The sequence below is a fragment of the Cokeromyces recurvatus genome, assembly GCF_025118155.1.
Source record: "Cokeromyces recurvatus strain NRRL 2243 chromosome Unknown BX663scaffold_8, whole genome shotgun sequence".
Taxonomy (NCBI): Eukaryota; Fungi; Mucoromycota; class Mucoromycetes; order Mucorales; family Mucoraceae; genus Cokeromyces; species Cokeromyces recurvatus.
The window spans coordinates 655,783-676,146 of record NW_026251394.1 but is presented as its reverse complement, the minus strand read 5'-3'; the positions used below and the strand labels follow the sequence as shown (position 1 = coordinate 676,146).

The 20,364-nt window shown below is 31.5% G+C and overlaps 8 protein-coding genes across 8 annotated transcripts; 6 read left to right on the top strand and 2 right to left on the bottom strand.

The window, feature by feature from the left end:
- Positions 1–1,111: 1,111 nt before the first annotated feature.
- Positions 1,112–1,381, top strand: BX663DRAFT_405152 (uncharacterized protein; the record flags this gene model as incomplete). Its single annotated transcript, XM_051522248.1, has 1 exon — positions 1,112–1,381. A coding segment is annotated over one exon (270 nt), but the record flags the coding sequence as incomplete, so codon positions are not given.
- A 1,273-nt stretch (positions 1,382–2,654) lies between these two features.
- Positions 2,655–3,837, top strand: BX663DRAFT_452175 (uncharacterized protein). Its single transcript, XM_051523776.1, has 3 exons — positions 2,655–2,838; positions 2,906–3,051; positions 3,131–3,837. The coding sequence occupies exons 1-3, from the start codon at positions 2,727–2,729 to the stop codon at positions 3,695–3,697; spliced, it is 825 nt and encodes a 274-aa protein (XP_051384375.1). The 5' UTR covers positions 2,655–2,726; the 3' UTR covers positions 3,698–3,837.
- An 830-nt stretch (positions 3,838–4,667) lies between these two features.
- BX663DRAFT_485207 (uncharacterized protein) lies at positions 4,668–7,105 on the top strand (the record flags this gene model as incomplete). Its single annotated transcript, XM_051524597.1, has 5 exons — positions 4,668–4,759; positions 4,825–5,035; positions 5,103–5,478; positions 5,541–6,301; positions 6,374–7,105. 5 exons carry the CDS (start codon positions 4,668–4,670, stop codon positions 7,103–7,105), a joined length of 2,172 nt encoding a protein of 723 aa, XP_051384374.1.
- Positions 7,106–7,196: 91 nt separating this feature from the next.
- Positions 7,197–8,435, bottom strand: BX663DRAFT_431878 (Peroxin 13, N-terminal region-domain-containing protein; the record flags this gene model as incomplete). The annotated part of the gene is made up of 2 exons (XM_051522894.1): positions 7,197–8,209; positions 8,285–8,435. The coding sequence occupies 2 exons, from the start codon at positions 8,433–8,435 to the stop codon at positions 7,197–7,199; spliced, it is 1,164 nt and encodes a 387-aa protein (XP_051384373.1).
- An 808-nt stretch (positions 8,436–9,243) lies between these two features.
- On the top strand, positions 9,244–12,490 carry BX663DRAFT_340778 (DNA polymerase family A-domain-containing protein). The gene is made up of 2 exons (XM_051522148.1): positions 9,244–9,459; positions 9,596–12,490. The coding sequence occupies exons 1-2, from the start codon at positions 9,357–9,359 to the stop codon at positions 12,214–12,216; spliced, it is 2,724 nt and encodes a 907-aa protein (XP_051384372.1). The 5' UTR covers positions 9,244–9,356; the 3' UTR covers positions 12,217–12,490.
- Positions 12,491–12,764: 274 nt separating this feature from the next.
- BX663DRAFT_550767 (uncharacterized protein) lies at positions 12,765–13,859 on the bottom strand (the record flags this gene model as incomplete). The annotated part of the gene is made up of 1 exon (XM_051531235.1): positions 12,765–13,859. One exon carries the CDS (start codon positions 13,857–13,859, stop codon positions 12,765–12,767), a length of 1,095 nt encoding a protein of 364 aa, XP_051384371.1.
- A 726-nt stretch (positions 13,860–14,585) lies between these two features.
- BX663DRAFT_504888 (kinase-like domain-containing protein) lies at positions 14,586–17,291 on the top strand. Its single transcript, XM_051526985.1, has 14 exons — positions 14,586–15,212; positions 15,284–15,329; positions 15,399–15,454; positions 15,514–15,641; positions 15,716–15,753; positions 15,820–16,014; positions 16,072–16,136; positions 16,228–16,327; positions 16,389–16,437; positions 16,516–16,626; positions 16,688–16,801; positions 16,882–16,950; positions 17,010–17,101; positions 17,165–17,291. Exons 1-14 carry the CDS (start codon positions 14,668–14,670, stop codon positions 17,267–17,269), a joined length of 1,713 nt encoding a protein of 570 aa, XP_051384370.1. The 5' UTR covers positions 14,586–14,667; the 3' UTR covers positions 17,270–17,291.
- A 260-nt stretch (positions 17,292–17,551) lies between these two features.
- Positions 17,552–20,163, top strand: BX663DRAFT_504887 (uncharacterized protein). The gene has a single exon (XM_051526984.1). It carries the CDS (start codon positions 17,604–17,606, stop codon positions 20,076–20,078), a length of 2,475 nt encoding a protein of 824 aa, XP_051384369.1. The 5' UTR covers positions 17,552–17,603; the 3' UTR covers positions 20,079–20,163.
- The last annotated feature ends 201 nt before the right edge of the window (positions 20,164–20,364 follow it).

The window sequence follows — 20,364 nt, the reverse complement described above, 5'->3', positions numbered from 1 at the left end:
CCACTCTACTACACACAAACGTTCAATTGCTTGGTAATCATAATCATAATATGGATTACGCTACATATATCGACAAAAAAAAAGACGTTTTGAAGTTAAATTATAAATAACCATTATGAAGAAAATGTTTATTACAAGAAAAAAAAAACTCTCCATTTATATATACTGTATTTTACATAACAGAGTAGTAAAAAAAAAAAAAAAAAAAAAAAAAAAAAAAAAAAAAAAAAAAAAACTTTAATATTATAATACAGCTAAATTCATGTACATTTAAAAGGGTTCCGTAATAATTATTATATCTACTATTTTAGTTCATTTTATATGTACCTGATGTTCGATAGTGTTATTATCATTTGCCTTGATCAATTTATTTATAGAAATAATATATGCATGTTCAAAGTTAAATAATACACGGACATTATTGTAAAGGAACCTTTTTTGTTTTCGCCCGAAGAAGCCGTGTTACGCATAGAATCGTAGTCATGTAAATCATTGAATTTTCTTTCTTCTTCTTTTACCTATTTATTTTTAGATTTGTTTTACCATTTCTTTTATCTTGTTAACAAAGTTTAAATTAAAATTAAAAATTAAAACAGAAAAAAAAAAAAGCTTAACTAAAAAAAGATTCATATAGATACATATATGACGGAGTCATGTAAAACGATGCACGATGGTATTTTTTTTTTTTTTTTGTGTGCCTGAAAAAGGGAAAGCCAATCAAACAACAAGATGCACTTCTATAATTGGACATGCCAAGTTGTACTTCATTGTTTTCCTTTTTTTTTTTTTTTTTTTTTTTTTTTTAGATTCGCCACCACTGCAACTTCCTGGAGTTTATATATAAAATGCAATATTAATTTAAAAACGAAAAAAAAAAAAAAAAACTTTTTACTTTTCCTTCTATTTTTGTTATATCTCACTCTTCTTAAATATATATTTTATGACTTCATCATCAAAAAAGAATAAGCCACTTAAATGGACTACTCAACGTGTTTCTACATATAAATCGACTCATGATCGTGTTCATAAACGTACAAAAACAACAGCGACTCATAATACGCGTGTTCATTCTGTTTTGACAGATGATCTAACCAATAACATACATAAAGAAATTGAATCTTTAGAAAACGAGATTTCGTTTACATATGATGCTGTGGCTACTATCATGGTTCATTATCAAAGCCTAAATCTTACTTATACCAGTAGTAAGCCAGAACTTGACAAATTTAAAAATGCAACACGTCTTGGTGCAATGGAAAAGGAACTTTTAACTGCTTATGATGATTTAGAACTTCAGATCAATCACCTAGGTCGCAAAATGTCAAAATTAGAAAAGCGCTTGAATGATCTCAAACAGTGTCATAAAAAACAAAAAGAAGTAGAACAGCAATATGGTATAAAACAAGAAGAAATAAAGCAACAACAACAACAACAACAACAGTGTCCTATAAAACAAGACGAAGTAGAACAACTACAACATCAACAGCAGCAGCAGCAGCAGCAGCAAGAATCTAATATCATCGTGATGTCTTCACCATGTTCTTCTATTGATTCATCGATATCTGAACCATCTAGTCTTTTCTCTGATCAAATATCCTCTCTCGATTTCCCATTTTATAACACTCTTCTATTTGAACCTACTCATACGAATTCCGAATGTTATCAGCATCAAGAAACAGTCTTTGACTATCATCATTACAATACTATCAGTAGTGATTTGGATTATTATTATCCTTCATCATTTATTATGTAATCCAGTCATTATTATAACTACCGTCACAACAAAATGCAATTATCATATATGATTCACTCTCACTCACTCACTCACTCTTTCTCTCTTTTGTATATTATACATCATATCTTTCTTTGTTTTTTTTTATGCCCTTTATATACATGTACACAATTATGATATACCCTTATCCCTTCTTATATATTTATATGTATGCCCTCAATTCTATATGCCCAAGATGTATATTTTTTTTCTTACTTATTATTGTAAATAAATGAATGACTGTCTGTCTGTATTATTTGCTCTCTTGATTGGAACACTATATTGTTATACAAAGATATATTTGAATTTAATGTGTTACATTTCATGTATATTATTCTCCTTTTCCAACAAAAACAGGAAGCCTTCCTTTAACCATTTAAATGCTGCCCTTTTTCTTTTCTTTTCTTTTTTTTTTCCATTATCAGCTAAAATACCTTATCTTTTCATTTCTCTTTTATCTCCTCATAATTCCTATTGAACTATTAACTAACATAATAATGCAGCACATATATATATATTTTTTTTTTTTTTTTTTTTTTTTTTTTTTTTTTTTTTTTTTTTTTTTTTTTTGCTTAGAATTTTCTATAAAGCTCTTATTTCCAGTAGATTATAGTAATTTTTTTCTTTAAAAAAAAAGTATTATAATTATTATATATAGCAATTTAGAGAGTTTAATTCAGATGTTCTATTATTTCGTCTTTTTCAGTTATATAAAACAATTAATTTCATTTTGTAGATTTTGAACAGAATTAACCATGATAACCTTAAGACACATAATTTTTTTTTTTCTTTTTTTGAGTTTATTTAAATAGCGATAACGCTAATGAAAAAAAAAATAAAAAATAAATAAAAAATAAAAAAAAAATAACTGCTTTTTTTTTTTTTTTTTTTTTTTTCTGGTAATATATACTTATACATTTATATCTATATTTTTATACATACACGTTAGATCCTAATGGCACAACAGATCGAGCGTAATCAAGAAGCCACTATTTATATCGGTAATCTTGATGAAAGATGTACGGAATCACTTATTTGGGAACTCATGTTACAAGCTGGACCAGTTGGTAAGAATACTTTCATTAGTATTATTATTATTATTAATTACATTGTTTATTAACAATTAAATCATAGTCAATGTGCATTTACCAAAAGATAGAGTGACGCAAACGCATCAAAGTTATGGATTTGTTGAATTTTTAACAGAAGAAGACGCTGACTATGCAATCAAAATCATGAATCAAGTACGACTATATGGTAAGCCTATTCGTGTCAACAAGGTATGTTAATAATTTCAACAATTAGGTTAACATTATTTAACACTGTTTTTTCTCTTTCTCTCTTTCTTTTTCTTTTTAGGCAACTTCAGATAAAAAGAATTTGGACGTGGGAGCAACATTATTTATTGGTAATCTGGATCCTGATGTTGACGAGAAATTATTATATGACACATTTAGTGCTTTTGGTTTAATTGTCAATACACCCAAAATATCTAGAGATCCAGAGACAGGCGTATCAAAAGGATTTGGCTTTATTAGCTATGATAATTTCGAATCCTCTGATGCAGCTATTGACTCAATGGAAGGACAATACTTGATGAATAAACAAATTTCAGTATCTTATGCATTTAAAAAGGATGGTAAAGGAGAAAGACATGGTTCCGCAGCAGAAAGATTATTGGCTGCAGAAGGTAGAAAGAATGTACAGATGCCAAATCGTTTGTATGTTGGTGGACCACCTATGGCTCCCGCTTTAGGTGTTGGCGCAACTACGATCATGCCAACTATGGTTACCCCTCCTCCTCCTCCTACTGCTGCTGCTGCTTATAATGGTGCTACCTTTAGACCTCCTCCACCTCCTCTACCGCCAATGGCAGGTGCTATGGGATACCCCCCAAGACCTCCCATGGGATATTCAACATGGTAATAATTAAAATAGTTTATATATATAACAAATATATATGATTTGGCAAAAAAATAAGTTAAATAAAAGGCGACATCAATACTGGAATAGTTCATAGTTCTAATAACATTTCTAATCTATTATGAAGTTCTATTTCATTAAGAAAAAAAAAAAAGAATACAATACTATCTTTTTTTCTTTATGAACATTAGTCAATAGATTTATGCATAACTTTAAAAAAGTTTTGAAAACTAATAATCTAATACAGTCACTAGATTAGAATCTCAATACATGAAACTTCATTTCATATTGTCATGATTAAAAAGGATTAATAGTTCAATTAGGTTATCATTTCATAACATTATACAGTTATGCATCACTTTGAGGGTTTAGTTGAATTATTTACTTTTGGTGTCTTCCTTTTAAAATACATGAATAAAAACTTTTCCTTTGATTGACATCATTTTCATTCATTTTTTGATAATCTAGATTGATCAGACAAAACAATACTACGTTTTTTTTATTGCTATTCTTTTTGTCCAATTTTGGCCTAAAGCATTCATTTTTTTTTTTTTTATTTCACATTCTTTTTTCTTTTTTCACTGATTTTTTTTGATTATAAATTAAAATCAGCTTTGTAAAGTGCGTTGAATTTGATTGTCATCTCAACATGTTTTGTAATTTATTCAATTGTTTATGCGTAGTAGACCCATTTTCATGTTAACAACACCTACATGCAATGAAGAGTTCCAGTTTAACTATACTAGAAAACTGAATTGAGTAATGAACTTCTTTTTTTTTTTTTTTTTAATGCTTTATACAAATTAGTAATGTATAAAAAAAAAAAAAAAAAAAAAAAGGGGGGGAGATAGAATGGTCTATTTCGGAGTGTGGTGGACAATTGTTTATTTTTTATTTTTTATTTTTTTTAGTTTTATTTTATTTTTATTTTTTTTTTTTCCTTCCTTTTCTGTTGAAAATATGATTTTAAAATATGTCTAAAAATAAAGTAACCAAATCAATATCAAAGGATACTGAAGGCTCCTCTGGTGGGTCTGTACCAGAATTTATTCAAAAGTTATTTAGGTTAGTTTTATGAAGAAATGTGGGATTTTTTTTTTTTTTTTAAAAAAAAAAATGACTTTCTATAGAATGCTGGAAAATAAAGCATTTAAAGATGTGTTTTGTTGGAGCACGGATGGAACAACATTTATAGTAAAAGATACCAATGAATTCTCAAAATCTATTTTACCAAAGCATTTCAAACATTGTAATTTTGCTAGTTTTGTACGTCAATTAAATAAATACGATTTTCATAAAATAAGAAATACTGATGACGGACAAAGACCTTATGGTGATCAAGTAAATATAAATATATGCATGTATATGTAAATAAGATGGATATTTATGGTAGACTTCCTTTATTTAGGCTTGGGAGTTTGTTCATCCAAAATTTATGAGAGACAGAAAAGACCTTTTAGAAGATATCAAAAGAAAAGTACCAGGCAATAAATATAAAATAGTAGCTAACAAGGAAGAGATACCGAATGTTTCACAGAGCATTGTGAATCCAGTTACTGTAAAAGAGTCGTCCTCTTTGTTAAATATACAAAAAATTAGTATGAATTTACAATCTCAAATTGATCAATTAAAGAAGTCCAGGGCAGCAATGGAAAATAACATTGAAAAATTAAAACAAACTGATGAACATATAATGATTGAATTAGCTAACTTTAGTAAAACTTTAATCGAAAAGGACAAGATAATTCAGGACTTTTTAAAATTAATTGCAGATAATGAAAAACGTAAGAGTTTTTTTTTTATGCATATGAAACAGTTAAATTTAAACCTGTCTTTACATGTATAGAATCAGCTTCTTCTTCTAATAATAATAATAATCGTCAGTCACGGGCCCAAATAATATTAGAATCATATTCTCGAATATCTCAGTCAAATGCTGAAAGGATGAATAAATTGAATGAGCTTCTTGGTATCAAGAAAGAACCTCCACTTATTCATAAATCAATTTTACAAATTCAACAACAAGAAATGAAGCAACCACAACACAATCTTTCTCTTAGTGCAGATCCTGAGACTGTATCTGCTGCTGCTGCTGCTGCTTCTATGAATGCAGGAAGTTTAATCGGATCACCACTTAAAACAGCAGAGGGGCTTACATTTGTTACTTTGGGAAGATTATCCTCTAATATGGCAGTCAGAGATAATAAACCTGCAATTGAAATTATGGCTGCTGATCAAACATCTACATTTCCTACTTATACTTCAATATCCACAGCCACAGCAGCCACAGCAGCGGCAACAGCATCAGCAGCAACAGCAGCAGCAGCAGCCACAGCAACATCAACATCAACATCTACTCCTATAAATACGACTGGTATAAAACGAAAATCACCTTCTTCTTTATCATCTTCGACTTCATCCCCTCTGTCATCATCACAGGTCAGCTGGACTGTCCCCCCTCGTATTTTATTAGTAGATGATGATTCTGTTTATCGTGATTTAAGTGGTAAACTCTTACAGGTTATTGGCTGTACAATTGACCTGGCAAAAGATGGTGTTGAAGCACTTAAAAAGATGGGATTAGAGAAATATGATTTAATTCTTATGGTAAAGTACCTTTTTTTTTTTTAGCAAAGATACATGAATGTATTTTATAGTAAATAATAATGAATTCTATAGGATATTGTAATGCCTAAAATGGATGGTATTTCAGCTACTCGTAGTATTCGACAATATGATGCGTTAACACCCATTATTTCAATGACATCTAATTTTACAGATAATGATATTATGCAATATATTGGAAGTGGAATGACAGATATTCTACCGAAACCGTTTTCAAAACGTACTTTATATCAAATGCTAGAAAAATATTGTGCTCATTTAAAGGCCATTCAAAGAGTTCAAGGATTAGAACCACCAATAAGTCAAGACAACATGAATTTATTACAACAAAGTGGTGGCAATATAATAGGGTCTTCTTCTATCATAAATACTTCGTCACCAGCTTCATCATCGTCATCATCGTCTCCTTCATTATCATCATCATCATCACCGTCATCAACTATTCCTCTTCAACAACAGGCCCCATCCTATCATAATACATTATCAGCAACAGCAACACAGAATACATTTCCATTAGCACCTTATCCATATCCAGTCACTATGAATTCAGTTCCTATCAATGCAACTTTAAATAATATGACAAACAATGATATATCAAACGTTACATTTTGGCCACAACAGCCACCTCAACAACAAAATCCTCCACCTGCCATTATTCCTAATAATGATGGTAAATTTATTTGGGCAGTTCCTACTACCAATATTATACCAGTAACAACTCAACAAAAGCAACAATCAGCTTCATTTGAGACTGTTACTGCCGATAAAAGGCCTCGTCATGAATAAATACAATATATAAAATGGAATGAAATAAATAAATAAATAAATAAATAAATAAATAAACTTTCTTATTTCATTATAAGGGAGGAGGTATAGCTTAATATAGCCTATTGTTATAATGATTACTTTCTATTTGTACAAAATTCGCTGGGAAGACACCGATATCACCATGTGCATTTCTTCCTTGCCACCATTCTGATACTAATCCTGTTGCAGGATCTACCTTTGATAATACATGGATCATTTCTCCTTGTCGTAAATCTAATTCAATAGGGCTTTCTGCAATAAAATTATGAATGACTCTAGCTATCTCTGGTGGAGGAGCGCTTATCTGTGGTATTATCATTCTCTGTCGAAGTTTATATTCATTTGATTTTTGAATTAATTTATACATCAAGTAAGGTAAGCCTGTGATTAAGGCTAAAAAGAAAAGAACAGATCGTTTACTGTGACTACGAAATGGTTGCTCTATATGATGTGTTATTTCTTCTGCTTCCTCTTCTCCATTTTCTGTAATCTGAAGTTGTTCTGTTTGATCAGGTGGTGATGATGATGATGATGACGATAACTCTGGCGGCGGTGTTCTGCCTGTCAATTTATATAACATTCGTTTTAACCATCTTATTAAAGCATATAAACTGAAGATATCACCCAAATAATGCTTTAGATGCCCAAATTGTTCTGCTACGCCTACCATAGCCATAAAACTAGAATGGGTTGCCATATAAGTTGAATCTAGCATTTGTGCAAATCCACCAAATGCACTTACAATAGATTCTAAAATATCAAATGTAGCCCTTGTACCAGATTCCATACGCTGTGTTAGATTAAAATCTTCAGCTCCTCCTCCTCCTGTTCCAAATCGATTATTATATACACTGCCAAATCGGTTATAAGGTGAATAACTATTATATCCACCATAACTAGAACCATAGCCCATCCCTAATCTACTATACGGACTACTATAAGTTCCATAACCTGTCCCATATCCTCCATAATTGGATGCGCCGTATCCTCCATAACTTGATGTGCCGTATCCTCCATAATTGGATGCGCCGTACCCTCCATAACTTGATGCACCATATCCTCCATAACTTGATGTACCGTAACCTTATATATATAAAAATATATAAAATGAATAAGCTGTATAGTTTTTTTTTTTTTTTTTTTTTTTAGCAGACAAACCTCCATAGCCTGTCCCCATTGCTGAAGATCTATTAGGTATTGCAGGTGCAACTGAAGAAGGCGTTGTTGTTTGTAATACTGATGGACTTGTGGTTGATGTTGTTAGTTCATTACTATTATTAACTTCCCAAGGTTTTGGAGGCGATGGCATAATTTAAAACTTTTGAATTGAATGAAGAAAAAAAAAAAAAAAAAAAAGATGGATGAATTAATTATTTTTTACCAAACGTGCGAATATCGGAGAATAAAAAATGCTATCTCCACATGTGAAAAAAATAAAAAGATAGTAGAAGAATGCTTTCCAATAAAAGTGCTAGTGCAGTACAGAAGGAAATGATGTTATTGAATTATTCTTTTTGCTTCTTAATTATTGTCGGTATAGCCTTTTTAATCAGATAGTCTTTATCTAACAAATACAAAAATTCCGTCACTAAAGCTGGATTTATCTCTATTCATTCTTGCACCAAAAAGATATATGGGAATAAGAGAGAAAGAGAGAGAGAGAGAGACAGCAGACCAGAAAATGTAAGGAAAATAAGACGGTCGTTGAGCAATATGCTAATAAATAAAATAATACACAAGTTAAAGAATATAAACAAATATCTTTATATTTTTTTAGGGAAAATATAACCGCAGTAGACATGTTGTTACTTTCAGCAGAGAGAAGCTAATAGCCACTTGTGAAATATTTACTGCGATGTCAAGAAATATTCTCTCTCTCTCTCTTTTTTTTTAACTTTTTTTACAGGTAAAATGATCAACTATGTATGTGTATCTCTTTCGCTTGTCAAAATAGTAAATTTCTTCTTTTCTAAATACGCCTGATTTTTAAATTGATTGTTTAACCAATAAATCGCATTGTTCAACAACAACAACAAAAAAAAAAAAAAAAAAAAAAAAAATTCTCCGTACAAGTGAATATTTATTTACAGGGTCATTATTACATATTTGACATATTCAGATGTGTATATTTATTATCAATCCTCCTTTTTGTTCTTGAATATATATTTTATTATACTTGCACAAATAAATATTTTTTTTATTTATTTGTTTACTTGATTAAATATTTTTAATGATCAAATATAGATCTATAATTCATAAAGTTATAAATCATCCCTTGAGAAGATATAGTTCAAGATATTTTTCAACTTCATTTCTTACATGTGATGAACAAGGTAAATTTATACATGTATGATTTAAAAAAAAAAAAATAAAATAAAATAAAAAAAAATTTTTTTTTTTGTTTAATCATCTCAAAATAAAGGGGAAACAAACATGTTTACACTATTTTTTTTTTTTTTTTTTTCTTAGTTGTGATAAACCCAGCTAAAGTTCAATTATTATCACCTAAATTACAAGCACAAATATTTGAACCTTATTCAGTTCAGAAGAAAGATAAAACAAGTGAAACTTTGATAAAGGAAAATTATTCTCAAACTCATTTAACTTTACAAGATATATGGGGGAAAAAAAATGAAGTAAATCCTCCTATTAATTTGAAATTACCTAAATTGTTGGGTGACAATATTGAAGAACACTTCATTCGAATTGGTATGGAACAGGCAGGCCTCTTTTTGGAGAAAGCAGAAAGACTGGCAAAGATCAATCTGCCACCTAAGCCGACTCAATGGCTTAAAGTTTCAGGATGGACTCGATATAGTAAGGATGGTACAGTTATGTCAGTAGAATACCCTTTAGAAGATGCTATGGTATTTGATGTAGAAGTATTGATGAGTGAAGGGAAATATCCTACTTTGGCAGTAGTGGCATCAGAAGAAGCATGGTATTCATGGACTTCACCTTATTTATTAGGAGAATCAGTGGATAAAGAACTGTTGATACCCTTTGGCAATGATCATCATAAACAGTCCCGATTGATTGTAGGACATAATGTAGGGTATGACCGTGCACGTATTGCAGATGAATACAGTAAACAACCATCCAATATACGATATTTAGATACAATGAGTTTACATATAGCAGTAGCTGGCCTCTGCTCACAACAACGTCCCGCTTGGAATTTGGAATTGAAACGTAGAAATAATCTTAATGATGACGGTGCCGGAACATCTACAAGGACTGCAGATGATCAAGGGTTCTTTGATGTTAGTTCACTCAACAGTCTAAAACATGTTGCTAAATTTTATTGTAAAGTTGAAATGGATAAGTCTCAACGTTCCTACTTTGAAACTGGGAATTTGGCCGATATTAATGAAAACTTTCAAAATTTAATGACCTATTGTTCTGACGATGTAGCATTAACTCATGCTATCTATAAAGTTGTCTTCCCTCGATTTCAAGAGAACTGTCCTCATCCTGTTTCCTTTACGGGTATGCTCAACATGGGAAATTCTTTCTTAACTGTAACCGAAAAATGGGAGGATTACTTGGAAAAATCTGCTAATAAACATCAAGAATTAGAAGATATAGTGGATATCAAATTAAGAGATCTTGCTGAGAGGGCTAGAGAGTTAGTAACTGACTTTGAAAAATGGAAAAATGATCCCTGGTTATCTCAATTAGATTGGTCTGTTAATCCACGTCAAAGAAAGTTAAAAGGTCAGCCTAAATGGTATAAGGATGCCTATGATACAAAAGAGGACAAATTAAAAATCTCACTACGTTCACGTATTGCTCCTCTTTTACTTCGTTTAAAATGGCAAGGATACCCTTTACATCACCTTCGTTCCTTTGGATGGTGTTATAAAGTTCCCCTGACAGAGATGATGGTCGAGGATTCTCCACACCAATTAGATAAATCTGTATTCAAGGATGATGGTTATTATTATTTTAAAGTACCTCATAAAGATGGAGAAGAAGCGAATTGCGGTAATCCACTTTCGAAGGGATATATTGGATCCTTTGAAGATAAAGTCTTGACATCTGAATATGAAGCAGCAAAAGAGGCATTAGAATTGAATGCAAAGTCTGCCTATTGGATTAGTTCTCGCGAACGTATCTTGAATCAATTCGTGGTTTGGGATACAAATGCAAGTGTAGATATGAAGCTACCTAAAAAGGAAACGGGGAAATATGGAATCATTCTACCTCAGATGGTTACAATGGGCACCATCACACGTCGAGCCGTAGAACGAACTTGGTTAACGGCTAGTAACGCAAAGGCAAATCGAATTGGGTCTGAATTAAAATCCATGGTTCAGGCACCTGAAGGTTATAAGATTGTAGGTGCAGATGTGGATTCAGAAGAATTATGGATATCGAGTGTAATAGGTGACTCTCAATTTGGTTTTCATGGTGCAACTGCTTTAGGATGGATGACATTGCAAGGATCAAAGTCAGAGGGCACTGATCTTCATTCGAAAACCGCCAACATTTTAGGTATCAGTAGAGATAAAGCGAAAATTTTTAACTATGCTAGAATTTATGGTGCAGGTGTAAAATATGCAACTAGTCTACTAATGCAATACAATCAAGGGATGGATCTAGAGACAGCTAAAGAACGTGCAACTAAGCTGTATTCAGATACAAAAGGTGAAAAGGAGCATTCGGTACATAACCAATTTAAGAGAATGTTTTGGCATGGTGGTTCAGAGAGTTATATGTTTAATGCCCTTGAAGATATTGCACTCTCAAAGGAACCAAGGACACCCGTCTTGGGTTGTGCTATTACAGATGCTCTAAAACCAAAATACATAGGAAGTCAGTTTTTGACATCCAGAGTCAATTGGGTCGTACAGAGTTCAGGTGTAGATTACCTTCATCTGTTAATTGTCTCTATGGCCCATTTAATTGAAAGATACCAAATCAATGCAAGGTTTATGTTATCTGTTCATGATGAAGTACGTTATTTATCTACAGAAGAAGATCAACATAGAACTGCTTTAGCGTTACAAGTTGCTAATCTTTGGACAAGAGCTCTTTTTAGTTATAAATTGGGAATCTTTGACTTGCCTCAGGTAGAGAGTTGTTGACATTATCTTTCTTTCTTTTTATTTATTTATCAAGATAATTTAACCTTTTAATTGTATTATATAGAGTGTAGCATTTTTCTCAGCTGTTGATATTGACCATGTTCTTCGTAAAGAACCTCATATGACATGTTTAACACCCTCACATGAAGAAAAGATATCTGAGGGCACGAGTTGTACGATATCAGACATAATCCATGCATTGTCCTCTAAAAAGGATGATACCGAATCTGAATGTTTACTAGGTAATTCTGAAGAAACGAGTGGTACTCAAATATCACAGGAAACTGTTTTAGATATGATGAAGATGATGAAAAAGACCTCTATCTCATCTAAACCCGTTGATCTTTTATTCCTTAAAGCACAAATGTATAAAAAATATAAATCACCCACAGATCTTTCTAAAGGTGGAAATAGAGAAACAGAAGAGGTAGTAAAACGAAATAAGAAGAAGAATACAACAACAACAACACAAAGAGAATTGTAAATATGTTTGTAAATAAATAAATAAATGCTTCTTTTTATTATTACAATTTATGGCGCTCGCTTTCTTATTCATATTCCTTAAGTTCAGCTTCTTCTTTTAATTGTTCTTTTTCAGCCTTCTCTTGAGCTCGTCTTTCCAATTCTTTACTCATCCAAAGTTTTACATCTAATCTGAAAATAGATTTTGTTTTAAAATAGCCTAATTTCTTCTTAGATACAAAAGTATAGCCATGTCTCTTGACAAGAATCTCTGCTAATTTTGTTTGAAGTTCATCTGTTTCCGCATAAAGATATTCAAGTTGGTGTGCATGTGCCCAAAAGGCGACTCTTTTCAAAAGAATAGTGGATAAACCATGATTTTGACATTCTAACTTGATTGCCAAACGACGTACACTTGCTTCATTTGATTTATGAGCCTCGAATAAAATAGGCTCTTGTTGTTGTTGATACTCAACTCCTTTTATCTTGAAATAAAAGTCTCTTACTTTATCTAAAGCACCTACTAATGTAAGTCGAACTAAATCGTCTAACCTTGCCAACATCATAGCCGTCCTTTTCCACTCAGCTTGATGAATCTCAGGGGAATCTACAGCACGGGGACGTTCAGAGGCACGAACATAAGGTTTATCAGCGGACTTGTCAACGACTGAAACAGGTGTATGATCTATACCCACACAACCAATAATCTCATCATTTAATGTCAATACCCAAAAGTTACCTTTACGAGGCTCTTCAGGAGTACCTCGATAATAGACACACGGCTCCTTCAAATCATTCTCGATACCTTGAACGACACGAGGTGTGATATCAAATTTATCTGTGTACCACAAAAGAGAAATAAAGCCAAAGCCAATGACGATAACAGTAGTGAACAAGACAAGTGCAATCTGAACTTTCCTCTCCCAACCCAACCTTTCAAAGAAATTCCATACAAAAGTAACAATTAAGGTATAGATAGCTACCCATGAGGCTATTATATATGGAGATCGAAGTCGAATGAGCACTGCTTTAGGGACAAGATTAAAGTAAGTAGAATAAAACAAGTAATGAACATATTTTTTGTCTGTTTCTGCAAAATAGGGTCGAAGAGCTATTTTTGCCTTGGGTTCATGTTTTATTGAATTTGAATCGACATTGTCTGCTCTTTTAGTTTCATTCATCTTATAAAAAAGGGGTATAAAAAAAAATAGAAATATATAAATATATAACTGTATTTAAAGAAACCTAGGAAATTATGATTTATTAATACATAAAAAAAAAATATATAAATGTATATACTCCGAAAGAGTCATAAAAGCCATAAGCTAATCTGTATATGAAAATATGTACAAATGAAACGAGTTAATTCTAATTGATAGATCAATAATATATATGACTATTTATATTTATATAAAGCCTTCTGAAAGAGAACTAGAAGAAAGTGTGGAGGAAAAAAAAAGACTAAGTGTTTACACCATAGTAATGATCCAATTGAATACAAATATATGTTTCATGTAAGGCTACTAAACAACTAAAGATTGAAAAGATCTTCTGGAAATCTAAAAAAAAAAAAAAAAAAAAAAAAAAAAAAAAAAAAAAAACTAGTCAAATAATGTCCTTTACGAATAAGCTGTTAATAATACTATTTCAAACTAGTATCTAACTGAACAAGACTAGTCACATTTTGTTTATACATCATTGCTTTGCTAAAAAGAAACTTGCTATAAATTTATTAAAAATCTAGCTTTGATATTTATGGTTTTTTTTTTTTTTTTTTTTTTTTTTACTAAAAAAGAAAACAATAATTTGTGACACAAATCAATACTCTGCGTCAAGTGATATCATTTTGCGTTTAAATAAGGGCAATTGGATTTAGTTTACTTTGTAAAATTATGTAGTCCCCCTCCCCTCCTTTCCCCTTCCACATACACACACACACACACACACAACCCCTTATAAAATATACATATAAATTGTAACAAAAAATGAATGAAGAATAAGTTTTTTTTCTTCTTCTTCTTCTTCTTTCCTTCTTACTTCTTTTCCTCAAGTAAAATGTCAAAAGATTCAGTTATTCAACTTCCTACTTCTATACATGATAACAGTTATTATTCAACGAATGGTCTTTTCTTTTATTCATTTGATAATGAACGCCAAAATATGAAAAAACGTCATGGAAGGAGTGATGATGATATTGAAGATATTAATGATAACGCTAAATTGATTCGTAAGCTATCTAAACTTAGTCATGATGAAAAAGGTTCCTCATCTTCTTTACATGAAATATTACACGCTACTACCAATGAGGATACAACTAGGACTATTAAGAATGTAGCTTCTTCAATGTCTAATGAGTTAGTTTTAAAGGAACCTATCTTTGAATTGGAAAAACCTAATTGGACTATATATAAAACAGCTTGGGGCTTTTTACAGTCCTTAAATCCTAATTATAAGTCTATGTATTTGGAAAAGAGAGATTATTCTCAAGGTCGACCTGGTTATTTATTTGGTAGAAAACCTGACAGTGATATCAAGTAATAAATATAAATGTGTCTTTTTATATTTCTCTATCTTTAATGCACTATTCATTCATACTTTACAATAGATTTGATCATATTGTTATTAGTAAAAGACATTGTCTTATCTACATGGTAAAGCTTAGTTTAGAAGTTAAAAAAAAAATACACGTATAATTAAAGTATTTATTTTTTTTCATATAGGAAACTGGTGAAAAAAGGGGAACCAAGGGCATTCGAATATATCTTGAAGACTTAAGGTTGTTATTTAATTAATATTATGAATCACTACTATATAAACTAATATAAGTTTTAATAGCTTCAATGGTACTTTTGTTAATGGTAAAATCGTTGGTTTTAAAAACCGTGTTTTGCTAAGAGATAATGACGAGATTCAATTATATAAATGCAATAATGATTCAATAGACGATGATCTTCGATACAAATGTAAGCCTATTTTTTTATTTTCATTTATTATAGTACAATGATGATAATAGCTTTTTTTTTTTTTACTTGTCAAGTTTTCCGTATTTTATTACCGTCGAAATATGAAGCTAATGTATAAATAGTTTGTTTTTTTTTTTTTTTTGTTAAATTAAAGAATTATTTACATTCTATTCTTTAGATGTGTGAGGATGAATATAAAATGGATAAATTGTTAGGCTGTGGACATTTTGCTAGCGTATATCGTGCTGTACATAAAAAGACGAATCATGTTGTTGCCGTCAAGGTTTTTGATAAAAGAAAGCTTACAAGTCAACTTAGTTTGACAAGTACCTTTATTCAAGAAGTTGGAATCATGATGGCTATTAAGAAGCATGTATGTAGTACACTCTTCTTATTTGATATTATAACTAACAAACCATATATTCATTAGCCATTTGTTGTAAGAATTAATAAAGTGTTTAATCAAGCTGAAGTGATTTACTTAGTCCTGGAATAGTAAGTGGTTGCCCTCCCTCCCTTTTTTTTTTTTTTTTTTTTTTTTTTGAGCCAATATTAGCTTTTCTGTATACTGAAACCAATATAATAGTGTCATTGGTGGAGAGTTGTTTCATTATATAAGAGCTAAAGGTCGCCTTGAAGAAGATGAGACACGCTTTATTTTCTGGCAACTATTAGTGGCTACAAAAGTAAGTATGATGAATGATTACAAGTCAAATGTTTATTAAAAAATTAGAATCTTACTTTTAGTATCTCCATGACAATGATATTGCTCATCGTGATTTGAAACCAGAAAACAGTAAGGAAGATAGACAGGCACACACACAGAGAGAGACTCGACCTAAATTATTAATAAATACCCTTTCTTTTAATGTAGTTCTTATGGTTGACCAAAGGACATTACACATAAAAATTACTGATTTTGGTTTAGCTAATATTGAACATAGAGATCAATATTTTGATAGTCAATGTGGAACACCCAATTATGGTAATAGATAAAATCCTGTTTATATGATAGCTTGCATTATTAAATCCATATTATAAAATAGTTGCCCCTGAGATACTTGTGTCCTCAAAACATCGCGCCTATGATAAACAATGTGATTTATGGAGTCTTGGTATTATTCTTTATGTATGCTTAAGTGGATATCCCCCATTTACAGGTAATGCATAATATAGGCTTATATATATATATATATATATATATTTGATTCATATGATAATAATATTGATAGAATATTAGAAAAGAGCAAAATTCTTCGCGGAGATTTTAATTTTGATTCTTCACGATGGATCTCTGTTCAGTATAGTGGTATATATTATAATATATGTATACATATATCACTATAATATAACTTATGGTCTTTTTAGCCAAAAACCTTATCAAGAAGCATTTAAATATATGTCCAAAGTCAAGGATTACAGTATCAGGCGCCTTAGAGCACCATTGGATGAGGACCAATGTAATTATCATTTCACCTTAAAAAAAAAAAAAACTATGTGTTCTAATTTCTTCTTTTATATAGCCTCGCGTAATGTCTGCAATGCGTCATCGTCTAGGGGAAGACGTTTTAAATAATTTAAAAGAAATGACTGTTACTGAGGAGACCCCTTTGACTCAAACCATTTAAGGCGTCTATATCTACATTTATATTATAGTCATAATTCTATAAAAAATATATCTTCTTTCTTTTTTTTTTCATCTAGTATTACTGTAGTATTGTTTAATATCTTCTATGCTTTGTCATTTAATTATTTAATTTTTTTTTTCTTCCTCTCTTTAATGAAAAAATAAGCTTCTGTACATATCCAATTCCTTTGTTGTGGATTATTAATTTGTAACTTCTATTGATTTCCTTTTCATTATAAATCATTATTGTGGCTTATATGTATACATTTTTTTATTTTTGAAAATCAGACAAAGCATTATTAGCTTACATTACTTTTTAGCTTGATTTCAGCAAAATGTCCTTGATTGATGCTGAAGCTGCCACCATTCTTGGTAAAAAAATTACTATTAACAATGAAAAAATAAATCATATTGCAACTGATATTCAGAATGGTCGATATACCAACGTGATTAAAAATAGCATCGTCTTTAAGGACTGTCAACAGGATTCCACATCTTTGAAGGAGACAGGTGACATTGAAGCCTGGTTGTCCAACAAACTTTCTTCCATTTCTTTAGACGATGAGCTCAATCGAATCGATGTTCTTATGACTGGTATCGCCTGTCTTAATTCATTTGTTCAAGTTAACTGGACAGGCCCTATCTTGGATTTTTCAGTATCCGAACTATTCCTTGGACAAAACGATGATCAATTCGAATCTACATTACATAAAGCTTGTCTCAAGACCCTTTCAGTCGATAGTGAAGAAGTCTATCATCTTACCCAGCAATTAGCTCTGTTAGCCATCGCTCGTACTTTATTATATGCTGTTCGTGGTATCACTTTGACAGGCTCCTTTTGGGCTATGCGTTCCACATTTATTCAACAACAGTTATTAGACGAATTTACAGGTTCTCTTCAGAATGAATTAATGACACTTGCAAAGGAAAGCACACAAGATATAGAAGCACAAAATGAATTGGATAGTGATACACTTGAAGGATTAAAGATTCGTCATGAGCTTGAGCTCGGCTTGATCTATAGTTTCTTTGGGCAAGATAAGGAAGCCTTAGAAAAGATGGAATCTGCACAAAAGGAATCAGGTTTTAATTGGTCATTAACCGGTTCCCTCGGTCGTCGTACTAAATTTCAAACCTTTGATGTCTCTCAACTGGTCGTTTTGGCCGAAAGTAAGAAGAAGAAAAAGGAGGAGGAGGATAACGATGAGATAGAAAAAGAGAGTGAGGAAGCGGTTAAGCCTGAAACATTGGATTTAAATGATGATACTCTTTTGGAACGTATTCAATTTAGTGAGAATGATAAAAATAAAGCAGAGAATGAGAAACGTCATGGTAATCTGAATATCATCGATCAATGTCTTTTACTTGCCTTTTGTCTCAATGTAAAAAATACAAACCCTGAACATGGTATTACCACTGAGCAAATGTTACCTTATGTGACTCGTGTACTTGAAAATGCAAATAATTGGATGGTTCATACAATGGGTTTGTTATTACGTTCTCGTTTAGAAGCCAATAAAGGTCGTACGGTCGAACGTGCTGCACTTCAGTTACAGGCTCTGGTTGATCAAATCAAGGTTGAAGATTGTGGTGTTGAAGAACGCCTTGCGTATTTTTATGATCTTTTGTTACCTAGTAAATGGGAAATGGAACGCGAGCTGGCTCGTCGCTTTGTTTCTCTTGGTGTTCTCCGTTCTGCTGTTGAAATCTTTGAACGTCTTGAAATGTGGGAAGATGTCATTTCTTGTTATCAAATGATGGAACAACCAAAGAAGGCAAAGGATGTCTTGAAACGTTTAATGGAAGAAAATCCCAATTCACCCAAGTATTGGTGTATCTTGGGTGATCTGGAAGCTGAACCTGAGCATTGGCGTAAATCATGGGAGATCTCTAACCATCATTACGCTCGTGCTATGCGTAGTTTGGGCTCCTATGAATATAAACGACAAAATTATGAGGCTGCTATCGAATGTTATCAAAAGGCACTCGAGATTAACCCTCTCTTTGAAGGCTCCTGGTATATTCTCGGTTGCGCTGCCATGTTTGTTGAAAAATGGGATATCGGTGCTCGTGCCTTCCAACGTGTTGTATCCTTAGATGATGAACAGCCTGAAGCTTGGAATAATTTAGCTAGTATCTATATTAAACAAGATAAAAAGACGGATGCATTTTTAGCTTTGAAACAGGCTACTAGAATTAAATATGATAGTTGGAAGATGTGGCAAAATTTATTATTCGTATCTATTGATGTAGGTCAATTTGCAGATGCTATTTATGCTATGCAACGTGTAGTTGAACTTCGTTGGGATAAAGCACGTGATAAAGCAGTGGATATTGGCGTCTTGCGTATGATTGTTGAAAATGTGATTCAAAATTGGAAGGACCCTCATGATCGTGATGGTTCTCGTCTCTCTGTACATGTACAACGTTTATTAGAAGATATTATCTTGAGTCGTATCACCAATTCTCCTGAGATTTGGATGATTTGTGCAAAATTCTATTTATGGCAAGGCAGATATGTAGATGCACTTGAAACATCTATTAAAGCCTATAGAGCAGTTATGCATGACCCTCGTATTGAAACTGAAGAAAGTGTATTTAATGACGTTGCTACTATTGCCCTTGAAACTGTAGATATGTATGAAAATTTAGGCGACAAAAAGCAAGATGGTGCACCTGTTTGTGCTGATTGGCGTTATCAATCTCGTCTTATCCTTAAGGGTTTGATGGGTAAAGTACGTGACATTTTTGAAGATACCAAATCTTTTGAACAATTACAAGATCGTATGAACGACTTGAAGAATGCATAATAAATGTATATATATACATATACATATATGAAGAAAAATCTCCTCATTCCTTAATAATATATATAAAAAGAAAAAAAAAAAAAAAGACATTCACATATAATAGACAATACAATAAATAAAAAGCAATTATAACTATTTTATTATTATTATTATACATAAACACTTAATAATAGGTTACAAATGACAGCTAACTAACGATCCTTTTTCATTATTCTTTACCGATAAGACCAGCTTTTCCTGCACCACCTGGTGCAAGTTTGGCGTTTTCATTAGGAAATTGTTCCTT

Coding starts and splice junctions, on each gene's coding strand:
- BX663DRAFT_340778 (XM_051522148.1), top strand. CDS start 9,357: ATGATCAAATATAGATCTATAATTCATAAAGTTATAAATCATCCCTTG. Junction 9,460..9,595: donor TCTTACATGTGATGAACAAG/GTAAATTTATAC, acceptor TTTTTTTCTTAG/TTGTGATAAACCCAGCTAAA.
- BX663DRAFT_504888 (XM_051526985.1), top strand. CDS start 14,668: ATGAAGAATAAGTTTTTTTTCTTCTTCTTCTTCTTCTTTCCTTCTTAC. Junction 16,328..16,388: donor AACTATTAGTGGCTACAAAA/GTAAGTATGATG, acceptor TCTTACTTTTAG/TATCTCCATGACAATGATAT. Junction 16,951..17,009: donor GATCTCTGTTCAGTATAGTG/GTATATATTATA, acceptor TGGTCTTTTTAG/CCAAAAACCTTATCAAGAAG.
- BX663DRAFT_452175 (XM_051523776.1), top strand. CDS start 2,727: ATGGCACAACAGATCGAGCGTAATCAAGAAGCCACTATTTATATCGGT. Junction 2,839..2,905: donor GTTACAAGCTGGACCAGTTG/GTAAGAATACTT, acceptor ATTAAATCATAG/TCAATGTGCATTTACCAAAA. Junction 3,052..3,130: donor AGCCTATTCGTGTCAACAAG/GTATGTTAATAA, acceptor TTTTCTTTTTAG/GCAACTTCAGATAAAAAGAA.
- BX663DRAFT_504887 (XM_051526984.1), top strand. CDS start 17,604: ATGTCCTTGATTGATGCTGAAGCTGCCACCATTCTTGGTAAAAAAATT.